Source organism: Carica papaya, chromosome 7 (assembly GCF_054855325.1).
Source record: "Carica papaya isolate Zhongbai chromosome 7, ASM5485532v1, whole genome shotgun sequence".
Classification (NCBI taxonomy): Eukaryota; Viridiplantae; Streptophyta; class Magnoliopsida; order Brassicales; family Caricaceae; genus Carica; species Carica papaya.
The window spans coordinates 10,308,042-10,325,239 of NC_142315.1; the positions used below are offsets into that span (position 1 = coordinate 10,308,042).

Consider the following 17,198-nt stretch of genomic DNA (forward strand, 5'->3'; position numbering starts at 1 on the left):
GATCACTGAATTATAGGACAGTGATTTTATCAGACATAGAGTGTCCCCTTGGGGTGCTAGAGTCACTTTTGCTAGAAAGGAAGATGGAACGTTGAGACTATGTATTGATTACAGAGGATTGAACAGAGTCATAATCAAGAACAAGTATCCCCTTCCCAAGATTGATGACCTCTTAGATTAGTTGCAGGATACGCAGTCTTCTCCAAAATAGACCTGCGTTCAAGTTACCATAAGATGAAAATCAGAATAAAAGACATCCCTAAGACAACTTTTTAAACCAGGTACGGACACTATGAGTTGCACACCAAGCTAATCTAAGCAAGATAGCCAGCACACTCTTCTTGGAGAGAGATTTCTTAACCCAATTCAATTCATCATTCTATCTCCCCACATCTTTATAGATATTACTCTTTTTCAAAGGGCAACCTGGTCATGTCATTTGGGCTAACCAACGCCCCAACCATCTTCATAAATATGATTAACAGGGTCTTCAGACAATTATTAGATCAATTTATTATCGTGTTCATCGATGACATCCTAGTTTATTCAAAAAGCAGAGAGGAACATGCTCACCATCTAGTTCAGGTTTTGCAGGTTCTCATAAGAAAGAAGCTGTATGCAAAGTTGAGTAAGTGTGGATTTTGGCTTGAGCATACCACCTTCCTAGGACACATCATATCTAAGGATGGAGTATCAGTGAATTCTGAAAAGGTTGGAGCGGTGCTCGGCCGGGAGAAATTGACATCAGTTAAAGAGATCCATAGCTTTTTGGGAATGGGGGCTATTACCGCAGGTTTGTTGAATGATTTTCTAGTTTAGCTGCTCCCATGACCTGGCTCACAAAGAAGAATGTCAAGTTTGAATGGAATGAGGACTGCAAAAGAAGTTTTTTAGAACTAAAGAAATGGCTAACTACTCACCTGTGCTGGCCTTACCGAGTGGATCGGAGGGATATACAGTTTACAGTGATACCTCATATCTAGGCCTAGGTTGTGTTTTAATGCAACATGGGAAGGTTACAGCCTATGGGTTCAGACAGTTAAAGATTCATAAGAAAAATTATCCCACCCATGACTTAGTGCTTGCCGCAATCATACACGCCTTGAAGACTTGGCACCATTATTTATATGAAGAGACCTTTCAGATCTATACTGATCAGAAGAGTTTGAAACACATATTCACTCAAAATGATCTCAATATGCGTCAGAGGAGGTGGATAGAACTTCTTAAGGACTATGATTATGACATCTTGTATCATCCGAGTAAGGGCAACGTGGTAGCCGATGCACTCAGCAGAAAAAGTGCAGGTATATTAGCCCATTTGATGGTTTCAGAATGCAAGCAGATTGGGGCCACACAACAGGTTCGGCTTCAGAACTTGATGAGAGTCACATGTTTGGGTCATCCGACCGTTCAGCCTGAGTTAATCCAGAGAATAAGGTAAACTCAGTCAGCCGATCCCGTCCTAGTAGCCATCAAGAAAGATGCAGAACAGGGAGTTAGCTTAGAATTCTGAGTCTCCGCCGATGGGTTGCTCTGATTCCAGGACAGGGTGTGTGTTCTAGGTGACAGTGAGTTAAAGAGAGATATCATGACATAGGCCCATAGCTCAAAGTTTGTCATGCATCTTGGAAGCACTAAAATGTACCAAAGTATGCGACCCCGATTTTGGTAGAACTGGATGAAAAGAGATATAGCTGACTTCGTCTCTAAGTGTTTGGTATGTCAGCAGGTCAAGGCAGAGTATTAGCGCCCAGCTGGGCTACTTCAGCCATTACCGATCCCATAATGAAAGTGGAAATATATCACCATGGACTTCATGACAAGATTAACTAAGGCACACTCATGACATGATGCCATCTGGGTAATTATCGACCGACTTACCAAGTCTTCCCACTTCTTGGCCATCAGAGTGACTGATCCGTTAGATAAGTTAGCAAAAATGTATATCCGGGAAGTAATTAGATTACATGAAGTCCTAGAGACAGTGGTGTCCGACAGGGACCCCAGGTTCACTTCTCGATTTTGAAGTAGCTTTTAGCAAGCCATAGGAATGAAGCTGTCCCTCAGTACTGCATTCCACCCACAGACTGATGGACAGTCAGAAAAGACAATCCGTACACTTGAGGATATGCTCCGAGCTTGTGTCCTTGACTCTAGGGGCCATTGGAACGACCATCTACCCCTGATAGAGTTCACCTATAACAACAGCTACCAAAAAAGTATTGGCATGGCTCTATATGAGGCATTATACGGGCGCCCATGCAAATCGCCGATTTGTTGGGAAGAAATGGGCGATAGAAAATTGTTCGGCCTAGAGTTGGTAGAGGAGACTACATCCAAAATAGTTAAGATCAAGAAAAACATTCAGACGGCTCAGAGCAGGCAGAAGAGTTATGCGGACACCTGGAGGAGAGATTTAGAATTTGAGGAAGGCGACCGGGTGTTCCTCAAGGTCACTCCTTTCAAGACAATCAGTAGGTTCGACAGGAGGAAAAAATTGAACCTCCGATTTATTGGACTATTTGAAGTCTTAGACATGATTGGTACCGCCGCCTAGAGACTAACACGACCTCTAAAACTTTCTAAGATCCACAATGTGTTTCATGTGTCCATGCTACGGAAGTACAACCCGAATCCCTATCATGTCCTGGCCCACGAGCCTCTTCCACTCCAGGAGGATTTATCCTATGAGAAAGTACCAGTCGGCATTATGGATCGAAAGAGCATATTACTCCGCAACCGGAAAATATCCTTTGTAAAGGTCATATAGCAGAATCAGACACCAAAGGAGGTTACATAGGAGCTAGAATCAGACTTTATAGCCCACTATCCTTAGCTGTTCGATCGAGAGTAAGAGACAAATTTAATGGACCAAATTTCTTTTAAGGGAGAAAGAGTTGTAACACCCAACATTTAATTTTTTTTATTTATATATATATAATTATTTGTTAATTGAATTTGATTTGATTTATTTTATTTTAATTTAATTTAATAAAAATAATAATAATAATAATAATAATAAGGGTAAAAAAATTATTTGAGGATTTAATTAAAAATAATTTTGGAAAATTTGGGTTCTGTGGGTATTTTTGAAAGAAAAATCAGAAATCGGGGATCAAAACACAATTTAAAAAAATTTCGCCACGTCAGATGCCCAATCAGCAGCCCCGACCAACCAGGACGCGTAAGGTGGCAGAGGCGCTAACGTGGGAAGCCACATGGGAGGGAGCCACGTGGGTGATCCGCGTGCGCGCGATCGAATGGCTGAGATCCGTTCCCGCGTGCACGGAGGGCCCATATTGAAATCGCGCACGGCCAGCCCAGATCAAATCACGTACGGACAGTTCAGATTGAATTGCGATGAACGGTCTAAATTCACTCACTATTTAATGGCGATCGGACAGTTTAGATAAAAAACGATGGACGGTCCAGATAAAAAGCGATGGACGGTCCAGATCAAAAGCGAATGAGTATAAATAACTCCATCTACACCCAAAACCTAACCCTAGCCGCCAAAGTCCCTCGCCGAAGAAGACAGCCCAGCCACTGGGGAGCCGACTGTCGTAACCCGCCGCCGCACCGGAACAATTTCTGACCACCAAACGAGGTAAAAATTTTCCTCTTGCACGAAATTCAATTTTAAACCCACCCATGCCCAAATCGAAGTGAAAGAACCGGCCAATTGGCTGAAAAATGCTGTCAAAGCTCAGCGCTGCTGCCGCGGAAAATTTCACAAACTACCTCCGATGATGCCCTTTCCGATTCTTATTTTGCATAATTTTTTAACCATTTTAATCACTGTTTCCTTCTCTACAGGTTGACCGGAGTCCTAAGTGTGTTTTCTTACAAGAATCGATGCAAGTTTGGCTGAAAATGATCAAAAATAGCCAACCGAGGGCCCTAAGTGTGTTTTTTCACAAGAACCGATGTAAGTTTGGCGGAATTCGATCGAAAATGATCGAAACCAGCCAACCCGAGGCAGATCACCGCCGCAAGCGGCGGTGCTGTCGCCGGAGAATGGCGGAGCCGTGGATTTTTGAAATGGCCGAGTATGCCTTGGGTATGATTTTTGGGTTATTTGGGACATTTGTAGGTACCGTAAGCGCGTTTCAGTTCCTGAATAAAAATTCAGGGAACGCAAGGACCGTCCGTAGGTGCAGTAAGCCATTTAGCTTTTTAGTATCAAATCAAGTAAGGACCCTCACCCTTTTTCCTATCATGGATTGAAGTTTGAATAAATAATAATACAGTATTTTGTACAAATTAAATAGACGTGCATAATTAATTACGGATAGCTAATGGAACCCGAATCGGACATTGTTATCTGTTGATTTCTGTTGATTTATTTTACACTTTAAAAGCATGATGATATCTGGTTTATATATTTTATGATTTAAATGCATGTATTACTGCTGTACTTGATCACTCCTTGATTTTGAGATTTAAGATATGATTGCATTACCGGATGCATGTTCATTGTTTATGCGATTATGTTTGATTTAGTAACGGAGACTAAGAAAACACAGGAAAGGGGTGTGATCTAATAAACAGATAAGATGACAGCCTCATTAGGTATCCTGAGAGATGGTGGACGGACTGGGTTCATAGAGAACCCTACCGTGAACGTTGTCTCATACCGGACGAGGTATGGAGAGTTGGTCATTTGGCGCTCATACCGGATAGGATATGGGGACGACCCGCTTCATCCTCATACCGGACGGGGTATTGAGGTTTAATGTCTCTGCGCTCATACCGGACGGGAAATGAGGTCGGCTATGTAATTAAGATTATTAAAGAAAATGGTTCATATATAGTGGGGACACCCATATGGATCCCTATGGATACTAGTAGGCTGGTGAAATGATAAACAGTTATGATTTCGTTTATTGTTAATAAATGTGAATTTATGATATGTTCTATGTTGCTGGTCGTACATGAAGTTATGATCTGTATGATATTATTGTTTCTATAATTTGTTTTTTATAAATTCCCCAATGGTAAGTAAAAGGGTAAATGATTTTATTTTAAATAAATGTATTGGTTTAAATCCACTGCTATATTGGCTGTTTTGATTTTATACCCAACATTTACTTCTGTTTCGATGATATAGTGTGATGTCTTTACTAGGCTAATATAGCTCATTCCTTATTTAACTATTTCAGATCAAGATGACCTGATTCCCGAACCCGATCCGCAAGAAAACTGCGAGTAGATGCTAGATACTTTATATTTTTCTTTGTTTTTCTCATTTCTCGTGTTTCTTTCAGAGAATTCATTTCGTGATTTTTATTTAGTACTTTTAAGTTATTGTGCAAATGATGTAAAGCTTAACTTTTTATTTTGCTTCCGCACTTAAATTATTATATATTTCTTTTTGAATTTCCGGAGTCGTTACATTGACACTGTCATATTGCCCTGGATCAGGCGTACAGACTCTATTTCCTTCAAATGTTGAAGATGCTCTAGAAGATACTCTGCATTGAAGGCTACCAAGAACTATTCCCAAGTGACTGGAATGGGCAGGGTGCCCTGTTTCGACTGCCACCAACGACTTGCATCATCCATGGGCATGTAGGTGGTAAGTACAACCTTCTATTCAGGAACCACTCCCAAGTATTGCAAAGGTCTTCTCCGTCTCTGCTAACCAATACTCAGCCTCTTCGAATGAGAATGCCCCTACAAATGTATATGGATTTAGTCTTTTGTACCTCTCAATATAGCTTCAGTCCATCATGGGTGGAACTCAGTCCCGTGAAAAAGGGATTGAATTATGCTGGGGATGGGCTAAATGGCCCTGTGGGGTACTTGATTATATGGTAGGGGCACCGGATTGTACTGTGGTGGTGCCGAATGATATAGTGGAGGAGTAGGGTTGTATTGAGGTGGCACCAGATCTTTTTTTTGTAGGGATAGCTCAAACTATGACAGGGGTGGAGGGTTAGGTAGCTCCCTCCTTTCTTTCTGAGCCTACTAGGAGGAGATAAGTCTTTTCAGCATCTTAGAGAGTCGATCGACATCTTTCCAAAATGACCCATCCCGAGCTGTTTGGTTTAGTGGCGGTCTTCATCTGCTCATATCATTGTACCTGCATTTTACAATAGATGATTGAGTGTTGGGTTGTATGCCAATGTTTTTAAATCTCTGTGTAAAGAATGGTTCCGAGAAACGCAGCTTTGATACCAACTGTAAAGGGTCGAGACTTACAGAAAAACGAATTCATAGTTTAAATATGGAAGCAAACAATAATATTAGCGTTTACATTCCTTACATTGTAAATTAAAGTGTCCAATAGTGTTACGAGAATGTCCCTTTTACAGTAATTTATGAAAAGAAACGAAATAAATAACTAAAAATAGTAAATAAATGTCATAAGGAGTTAACTTCCATAGTACTTGATGGGGTCTGGGAGGAAACTTACTTACAACCCTCCTGCTGATCAGAATCTGGATCTTGGTCTTCTTAATCTGAAATGATTAATAGGAAGCTAAGTTATACTAACCCAGTAAGAATATCACACTAATCACTTATATGAAAACCAAATGTTGGTAAAAACACATAAAACAACTAATAGAGCCCTTAGTTTAAGTAAATTCATTTAACATACAGAAAACCGTTTATTCCATACTTACCGTTACGAGTTTTTTAAAATCAACATATAAAGACAATTACTCAGATAACATTATGATTCTATTTACAAGTGAGTAAGAACGACAATTTTCTCTTTTACTTGCTTACTGGAACCCCTGGGGGTCCATAGGGATATTCCCCTACTCGGGAACCTAATATCTATATTTGTCAATTAATCTGGGGATCCCTATACTCCATCCGATAATGGGCGCCAAATACACCATCGTCTTGATACCCCGTCCGGTATGAGGGTGAACCAAATTTCCCAAACTCTTCTGATATGGGACTTCTCAGCCCCATCTAATTGAGGCAATGTCCACAGAAGGGTTCCTTATGTACTGGGTCCCTCCACCCTTTTCCAGGGTACCCAGTAAGCCTTTTTTATATAGATTCAAAGCATAAATTGATTATCAGTTACATAATAATAACTTATATTTACATATCAATAGTAGGTCAAGCAAATAGGCGATACATACATCAAAAAACATAATTGAAACGTTTATTGCAAAATGAACGAACAAATGGGGGATATGCAATGAGGTAAATCAAATAACCGAGAGAGCAATTAAGTCTATCAATTTAATTCACACAATATAATAGTAAGTATTTTAAGCAGTACAGATAAAATAAATAATAAACTAGAGCAAATATAAACTGACCGATTTTGATTTCATTAGTAACCTGTAATTATTCTTAGGATTTTCTAATTTTTACAAAATACAATATTATCGATTATTAAGTTTCAATTTACGTAATAGAAAATAGGATGAGAGATTCTTACCCCGGATCAGTATTCAAAACTCCATACTATTTATTACGCCTCCTAGCAGTCCTCAGATTTTTTGAATTTTTACTCTGTAATTTAAAACACCCATAAAGTATCTAAAAATATCCCAAAAGGCAAAAATCGGTGTTTTAAAACATTTCCAACAAATTTTAGGGTTCTAGCACAGAGGCGCTGCCGTGCTCTAGCACTTGGTCCACCGCCCACAGGCGGTTTGCCTTGGCATGGTCAGTTTCAGCCAGTTTTATGGGTAAACCTGCGAAAAAAATGGGTTATGGAGCCTTAGTTGGCCGGAAAAGGAAAAAAACCAAAACCTACCAGCGGGGGGATCTCCAGGTGCGGCGCCGCTGCCGGTTCTCCTTTGTGGCTGGGGTTCTTCTTCGGCTAACCTACACCAGAAAAAGACAGTGAACACCATGGTTAAAAAATCACGTGAAACAGGAAACAAAAAATGGGTCATCGAAGGGGGTTTCGAGTTTTGGCCACAACAGCTCGAACGAGATTTACCCGTAGTTTTTGGCTCACCTATCGCCACTTTTGTTTCGATATGGTCACAAGGAAGCTCAAGACTGAATTCTGAGCGGGAATGAGAAAATTTTACCTTTCTCGACAGTCGGTGGTGGCTCTGGTGTGGCAACAACAGCATCCCTCCGGTGGCTGGTCTTCTCTTCGGCCACCTCCTTCTTCTTCTTCTCTGGCTAGGTATCGGGTAGGGTTTGGGGTTGACTGAAGAGAGGTTTAAATAGCTCTCTTCCCTCTGATTATGATCGTTCATTGCATCGACGTGGAGCGAGGAGAGCCATACAATCATTGTCCGTTTAGGCTGACTGCGTTGGTGAATCTAGGTTGTTTATTTTGATTAATCTTGTCTATTCGATCGTGTCTAAAGAAAGAATGCATCTAGATCATTTGTGCGTGTAGGATTGGATCTTAACTATCAGATCACCCAAGCATGCAGATTGCCCATGTGGCTTCCCGCATCAGCGTCTTCGCCATGTGATGTTTTTCTGGTTTGACGTTGCTACTGACGTGGTCATCCCATATGGTCCTTTTTTTTTTTCTGATTACAACTCCTGTTTTCAAATTTTTTTTCAAAAACACCCATTTTATTCATAATTTCACTCTTTTTTATCAGAATTATTTTCAATTTCATCTCTATTCTATTTTTCTCAAGAATTTAAATAAAATAAAATAAAAATAAATTTTTTAATTATTTATATATATTATAAATAGAAAAATCATTTCAGGCTAAATTTCTTGGCCTGGGTGTTACGTTATATTTGTGGAAGACGGGTCAATTCTAATTAACTATTTCTTTTTTTTTTTATCATGTTCTTCTAGGAAAATGAGACTTAAGATAAAAATTCACATGTAGAATAGGTGTTAATAGATTATCTTTAACTAGGAATAACTTTCTATAATTTATTATGTCATGTTATGACAATTAAGTTGGTCGTAGTTTACAATGCTTAAAGGAATTCGTGATCATCATCTTATTCTTATTTTCTCTTATTTTCATGCACTATTACTTACAGTTATTACTTAATTTAGTTGCAATTTTATTTTATTTTCTCTATTCATTCTTTCTGTATAAAACACACAAATCAAATTAAAAAACCATTTGACAAAAAGGAAAATAGTCTAAACAAAAAGAAATTAATTGAATGATTTGTGAGTTGGTAAAAAGAGAGAGAAAGAGAAAGAGAGAGAGAGAGAAGGAGAGGGGGAGAGAGAGAGAGAGACTCAAGTGATAACTACTGTGTAATACCTGGCCCCGAAATTTGGTCCGGAATTAATTTTAAAAATTAAAATTAAGATATAGGAATATAAATTTTTATTTAATGTAAAATTTAAAAAAAAATAGGTGAAAGATGAAATTGGAAATAATTTTTAAAAAAATGGGTGAAAATTTAGATTCGGATGGTGTTTTTTGAAAGAAAAATCAGAAACTAGGGGTCAAAACACAATTTTAAAAAAATATGTCACATATGACCGTGTAGTCAGCAACCCCAACGAACCAAAGCGCGCCGTTTGGCAAAGCACGCTGACTTGGTGCCACGCTGGCAATCTACGTGCTCACGATCGGACAGCCCGAATTTGTTCCCGCGCGCGTGGACAGTCTGGATTTGTTTCCTCCTCATGCGCAATATGACGGTGCGATTAAACGCGATGAACGGTCCAAATTCATTTCACCTTAAAACGTGATCGTATGGTCTAGATCAAATCGCGATGAATGTTTCAGATTCATTTTCTCTTTAAACGCGATCGGACAATCGAGATCAAATACGATGAGTGGCCCAGATTAAAGAGAGACGGGTATAAATATCTCCTTTCACATCAAACCATAATCCTAGCAGCCGACCCCCTCCGGAGAAGAAGAACCAGTCGCTGGAGAAGGGAGCCGACCGTCGTACGTCGCTGCGCCGGAGCCACCTCTAACCGCCAAAAAAGGTTAAAAAAATTTCGTTCGCTCGAAATTTAATTTTAAACACCCCCATGGCCAAATCGGAGCAAAAGGACCAGCGGATGAGCTGGAAACTGCTGGTAAAGTCCAGCGGTGCCGCCGGAGAAAAAACTAAAAATTGCATTCGATGAGCCCCTTCCCGGTTCCCGTTTCATGCAATTTTTTCACAATTATATTCATCATTCTATTTTCTACAGGTTGACCGAATAAAAATATCCAACTGCGAAGGTGAGCCGATGGAATCACCGTACCGAAAAATTCCACCACCGGTGAGTTTTTATTTTTCGACTTTTTTAACCAACCGAAGCCCCTTAATGTATTTTCTCACATGAATGAGTTTAAAACCGGCTGAAAACAACCAGTCCGAGGCAAACTATAGCTGCGAGCCGCGACGGCGCCGTGCCATAATTCTAAAATTAGCTAAAAAAAGATTTTTAACACCGATTTTAGATTTTTTAAGGTGTCGTACCATAATTCAGGAAACCTAAGGACTGCCAGTAGGCGCAGTTGAAAGTTTAGTATTTCAGACACCGATTCGGGTAAGAATCCCTCACTTTATTCCCTATTATAGAATTGAAGTTTAATTATAAATAATACGGTATTTTGTGTAATTTAGAAAACTTCGATAATTAATTACAGGTTATTAATGGAACTGGAACCGATTATTTATTACTATTTGTCCTGTTTTAATTGATTGATTGATTTTACAGTTTTAAATGCATAATAATACATTGAAGCTAGTAAGATGATTTAGTAGTATTTTCTTGAGGCATATATTGCTTATTTTGTGTGATTTACAGTTAAATTGTGAAACTAAAAATTAAGTGTAAACGAAAAATTGCTTGATTAAGTGAATAAATGAATGGTAGCTTTACTGAATATCTTGGGAGATGGTGGATGGACCGAGTACATAGGAAACCCTACCATGAACGTTGTCTCATACCGGACGGGGTATCGATGATTGGTATTTTAGTACTCATACCGAATAGGATATGGGGACTGCCCGTTTCACCATCGTACCGGACGTAATATTGAGGGATGGTATTTTTGGCGCTCATACCGGATGGGGTATGGGACGGTCGGTTAGTTGACAATATTGAATAAGAGTTCACACGTAGTTGAGACATTCCTATGGATCCGCATGGATACCAGTAGGTAGATAAAAAGGAAAAGTCGTTATTCTGGCTAATTGAAAATTAGATTATGATGTTGTTTGTGTTATTGCCTCTATAGGTCAGTTTTGAAAATCTCACTACGTTAAGTATGTAATAAATGATTTTATTTATGATAAATGAATTTACTTAAATTAAAAGCTCCATTAGTTGTTTTTATTATTTTTACCAACCTTCATTTCTATATCAGTGAGTAGTGCGATATTCTTACTGGGATGATATAACTCACCCTTTCATTAACCGTTTCACATCAAGAGGACCAAGATTTAGATCTCGATCAACAAGAGGGTTGTGAATAGTTCACCACCCGAACTCCCTTCAAAAGCTAGTGAAGGTCTCGATGATGTAAGAGACAACGAATCAATGAAAGCAATCGACTAATGCTCACAACATTTTTAGTTTGTTAGTACCCACTATATGATAGTATTACTTTAATTGGTAAGTGAAAATTTATTATTGAATTATTTATAATGTAGTTAGTAAAATAAAGTATAATATATTTATTTTATTCACTTGATCCTCACTTTTAATGTTGATTTTCATCTATCATTCATCTAAAATGTAATACTCGGTATTTAATTACATCGAGTTCCACTTGTTTACAATGATGAACACTTCTTTCATTATCACTTTATATGTGTAGAAGATGAGTCAATTCCAATTAACCATTTTTTTTAATCATGTTTTTCTAGGAAAATGAGACTTAATGTAAAAATTTACGTGTAAAAAATGTGTTAATATATTCTCTTTACCTGAGAATAACTTTCTATTAATTTCTCATGCCATGTGATCACAATTAAGTTTGTTGTAGTCTATATCGCTTAAAGAAAGTCGTGATCATCATTTTATTCTCATTTTGTCTTTACTTTATTTTCATGCACTATTACTTAAAGTTGTTAGTTAATTTAGTTGTAATATTATTTTATTTTTTTGCTCATTCTTTCTGTTAAAACACATATATCAAATTAAAAAACTATTTGATGAAGAGGGAAATACTCTATACAAAAAGAAACTAATTAGATATATATTATTTGATAGAGAGAGAAAGAGAGAGATAGAGATAGATAGAGAGAGAGAGAGAGAGAAAAAGACTCTGGTGATAACTACTACGTGAGAGAATGAGTTATAGTTGATGATAATGTAAGAGAACGAATCAATAAAAGCGACCGACACCTACTCACAACATTTTTAAGTTTTTTAATACCACTATATGATAGTATTACTTTAATTGGTAAGTGCAAAAAATGGTATTGTATGATCTATAATGTAATCAGTAAAATAAAGTATAATATATTTGTTTTATTCATTTGATCTTAACTTTTAATGTCGATTCTCATCTATCATTCATTTAAAGTGTAACACTCAGTCTTTAATTACACTGGATGTCACTTGCTTACAATAATAAATTATTTTTTCATTATCACTTTATATTTGCATAAATGAGTCAATTCTAATTAATCATTTCTTTTTTATCATGTTTTCTAGAAAAATAGAATAGTGTAAAAATTTACATGTAGAAAAGATGTTAATAGATTCTCTTTAACTGAGAATAACTTTCTCCTAATTCCTCATGCCATGTGATCACAGTTATGTTGGTCGTAATCTATAGTGCTTAAAAAAGTCATGATCATCATCTTATTCTCATTTTATATGCGTTTTATTTCCAACCACTATAACTTACAGTTATTGCTTAATTTAGTTGTATTTTTTTTTTTTGCTTATTCTTTTTGCCTAAAATATATAGATCAAATTGAAAAACCATTTGACGAAAAGAGAAATACACTAAATAAAAAGAAACTAGTTGAATGTCTTGTCTTATTAGTTGAGAAAGAGAGAAAGAGAGAAACTCAGGTGATAACTACTACATTAGAGAAACGAGCTAGAGTTGATAATGATGTAAGAGCAACGAATCAATGAAAGCAACCGATGACTACTCGCAATAGTTTTTAATACCCAGTATATGATAGTATTACTTTAATTAGTAAGTAAAAAAACGTTATTGTATGATCTACAATTCGATCAGTTAATAAAGCATTATATATTTGTTTTATTCACTTGATCTTCACTTTTAATGTTGATTATCATTGATCGCTCATTTAAAGTGTAGCACTCAGCGAGCTAGAGTTAACAATGATGTAAGAGATAATGAATTAATAAAAGCAATCGATGACTACTCACAACAATTTTTTAGTACCCACTATATTATAGTATTACTTTAATTAGTAAGTAAAAAATCATTATTGTATGATCTATAATCTAATCAGTTAATAACGCATTATATATTTATTTTATTCACTTGATCCTCACTTTTAATGTTGATTATCATTGATTGTTCATCTAAAGTGTAGTACTCGATATTTAATTACATTTACTTTCACTTGTTTACAGTAATAAAGATTTTTTTATTATTTCATATTTGTGGAAAATGAGTCAATTCCAATTAATCATTTCTTTTTTTACCATGTTCTTATAGGAAAATGAGACAATATAAAAATTCACATGTAGTAAAAGTATTAATAGATTCTCTTTAACTAGGTATAGTTTTTTATTATTTTCTTATGCTATGCGATCACAGTTAAGTTGATCATAGTCTAAAGTGCTTAAAAAAAATCGTGATCATTACCTTATTCTTATTTTATTATTTTTTTTTCCATACACTACTACTTATAGTTATTACTTAATTTAGTTGCAATTTTATTTTATTTTTTCTGCTCATTTTGTTTTTGTATAAAACACACATATCAAAGTGAAAAACCATTTGACGAGAAGGAAAATAATGTAAACAAAAAGAAACTAATTGAATGTCTTATCAATTGATAAAAATAGAGAGAGAGAGATACTCAAATGGTAACTATTGCATTAAAGAAACAAGATAGAGTTGATGACGATGTAAGAGACAACGAATAACTAAAAGCAACCGGCGACTACTCACAATATTTTTGGTTTTTTAAGTATTTTTTTCCGTCAATGAGAAAGAGAAAATATTAGATCGAGTTTGAAAAAAGAGAAATAGAAAAAATTTAGCATTATAACATAAATCTAAAAGATATAATGTTTTAATCTAGAATTCAAAATTAAAAAGTTACAAAGATAATAATAATTGATGTAGATATCCTTTTTTTTTTAATACATCTTATTATAAGTAAAATAAGTTAATTATTTTTTAATGTTAATCTTTAGTTATTATAAATTTTAAATTCTGTTAATTACTAAATATGGAAAAATTAAACAAAACTTACCATTTTCCTTCAAAATTTTTATATTTATGTAAAAATATCATAAAGAAAAAAATTATAAATTTAAGGATTAACTTATGAGAAACTTGTTTATAACATAGTGAACAATTTAAGAATTAAAAAATCGTTTTGCCCTCTGCTGAACTCGAAAAACTTATTTTCCTGATCTTAGGTTAAATTATTTTTATTATTTTTTATAAATAGAAAATTTGACTTAATTGCATTCTAACTAAAATTCAAAATTATCACGCAATTTAATACCTTTTTTCATATTATTCATTTTAGAATTGTGCATCAATTCCTTGCCGTTGAGACAATGCAAGCATGCACTTGTTGCTTTCAAAAAGATAACTTTGTTTTTTCCTTCTAAAAATTAAAATCTTACATTAAAAAATAAAAATAAAAAATGCCAAACACCAAAAAATTATCATGTCTCCTGAAGCATTAATTTAATTTTCTTATTTTAATATTTATTTTAAAAAAAATTGATCTGGCATGATAAGAATATTTCTGTAGTTTTTTATGTGAAGTTAAAACAATATAAAATTTAAGATAATTATTCTAATTCATACTCAACTTTATAAATTCCACGTTATTTTTTTATTTATTTGCAATATATCCTATGATTCAAGTAATTAAGATTTTTTATGGGAACTGAAAATTCCTAGGGTTAGCTCAAAGAAAAATGCTGATTAATTTTTTGAAATAAGAAATCAAGTAAACCAGATTGTTTGGTTTGATTCAAAATCCAGCAAGGAAGAATGCTACATTTAAATAATCATTCTACATATTACTCCACAATTTCTCCTCTTAATCACAACAAATATACCTACACTTCAATCACTTGGACGCCCAAGAAAGGCAGCTCTTGGATCCTCGAAACGCTGAATCATTCTTCCGGGGAGAATCGAGACTCCGCCAGAGGAGATTCTTCATGGCAGATATCAGATCCTCCGCGGGGTTCACAGGCGGCCTACACGATTTGAACTGCTCGCAGAACTTCATGTGTCGGCGAATTGCCTCGTCGGTCCCGATGTCGCCGGCCGATCTCAGCGTTTCATCCTTAACGGCTTCTGCACACAGTCCGCAAATCCAACGCCCTTCATGTCTTTCCCTCACCCCTGCAATGTACCCCGCCGTGCACTCCTCCGTCAGCCCGCAGCATTCGCATTTCACGAACTCAACTTCCACCGCCACCTGAGACGCCTTCTTCGCCGCCGCCGACGCCGCCATTCCTGCACAATCTCCACTGGCTATAATTAACAGTACCACGCCTCTTTCCTAGTAACCGAAAATTTTAACTGCCAGTCTTAATTTCAAACAATCTGAAAAGAAGAGAAAGATGAGAAAAAGCGTTACCGTTTTCCTTGATTCTCTCTGATTTCAAATATTTGAACAGTTTATCAGCCTTTTCTTAATCGTTTTCTTCCTTTTTTGAATGCTGATATGATGAACTTTATCTCTCCTTCTCCCACTCGCTTTCTTCAAAATCTCCTCCAATAAGCAAAAGAGCTAATACCATATACATTTCAGAGCCGTAGTGGCTCCTCTCTCTTCTCAGGGCTCAGTATTCTTTTAGGAAGAAGCAGAGAGAGAGAGAGAGAGAGAATATAAATAAGAAGGAGAACACGAAAATTGCATGACCCAATCATTGGCGGTTTCCGCAGCTGCCGTAATGGCTTTTTTGCGGGGTTATGTTCTCCTACTTCTTGCTCCACAGTTACTTCCATGACCCCGCACAATCACACCGCCTATCATGCCACATCGTCACCTGCAATCTCATCTACGGACGTGATTCGTTGAAGTACCTAATTTTTTTACAGGTGAGTTCCACGCGGGCTCATCTGGAGAGGGCCATGCCAGCTGTCACGACAGAGATTTCCTCCTACGCGCTATACTACCTCACGTGGTACAATCTCAGGCCAATCCTCACAATATAGTTCTGTTTGTGTTCAGTTATAAAAAGAAAATTCAAACCAAATCAAACTCTAATCATAAATTGACCGAACTGTATTAGGTTGATTACATTTATTTTATTTTATTTTATTTATTAATTATTACATTAATTAGAATTTAAAATAATTAATAAATTATCAATATAAATAACAATCTATAAAATTTAATAAATTAATTAAAATGTAATTTAGCGATATATATAAATATACATATATATATATGTATGTATAACTGGGCGCGTGAGGAAGCACGGGTGCAAAGGTTTTGGGGGTTACACTGAATGGCACCATGCCTCCCACGTGTGGACCTGAGTGATTTCTTGCGGGGGTTTGGTTGTCCCTTGGGACTCCCAAATTAGCTTCGCCCACGTTATTGAACAACATTCATCCCAATTATTAAATTAACAATTTAATTTGCAAATGGGAATATGCTTTAACAAAATTAATATAATTACTAAGAATGCATGTTTCCTAATTTGACTGCCTAATTTAAATTTTTATGAATAACATTTTCAGAGTAAACTTCTCAATAATGCATCATTAAAATATTTAGTCTTAATACATAAAAGCTTATTAGAGAATATTATTAATGTCAAAATCTAAAAAAATACTATTTTTATTTTCCTTAAAGTTCTTTTTGAAAGTATCTTGATTTTAGGAAATATTATTAAGTGTTGCAATAAAAAATATTAATTAATATCCTATAAAAAAAAAACTTTTTTTTTTATTTTCATATTAGAAGCTCACCTTTACTTCAAAAAAAAAAAATTTGATCATTGACTAAAAACTTAAACTTTTTATTAAAATTATGTATTCAAGTTCACGTTTATATTTATACCAGTTCTTTATAAAAAAAAAAGTTAGACTAATTTAATAACAATAGACTTAGAAAAATATGGTAATAAAAAATTATATTCACTAAATTTAATAAGATATTCTTAAGAGTTTAACCGTCAA

The 17,198-nt window shown here is 35.8% G+C and overlaps 1 protein-coding gene across 1 annotated transcript; it reads right to left on the bottom strand.

The window, feature by feature from the left end:
* Positions 1 to 14,999: 14,999 nt before the first annotated feature.
* On the bottom strand, positions 15,000 to 15,862 carry LOC148252947 (uncharacterized). Its single transcript, XM_088208317.1, has 2 exons — positions 15,646 to 15,862; positions 15,000 to 15,521 (listed from the first exon to the last, which is right to left on the bottom strand). The coding sequence occupies exon 2, from the start codon at positions 15,517 to 15,519 to the stop codon at positions 15,127 to 15,129; it is 393 nt and encodes a 130-aa protein (XP_088064443.1). The 5' UTR covers positions 15,520 to 15,521; positions 15,646 to 15,862; the 3' UTR covers positions 15,000 to 15,126.
* Between the last annotated feature and the right edge of the window lie 1,336 nt (positions 15,863 to 17,198).

Excerpts from the sequence above, each read along its gene's own strand:
- LOC148252947 (XM_088208317.1), bottom strand. The coding sequence starts at position 15,519 with ATGGCGGCGTCGGCGGCGGCGAAGAAGGCGTCTCAGGTGGCGGTGGAA.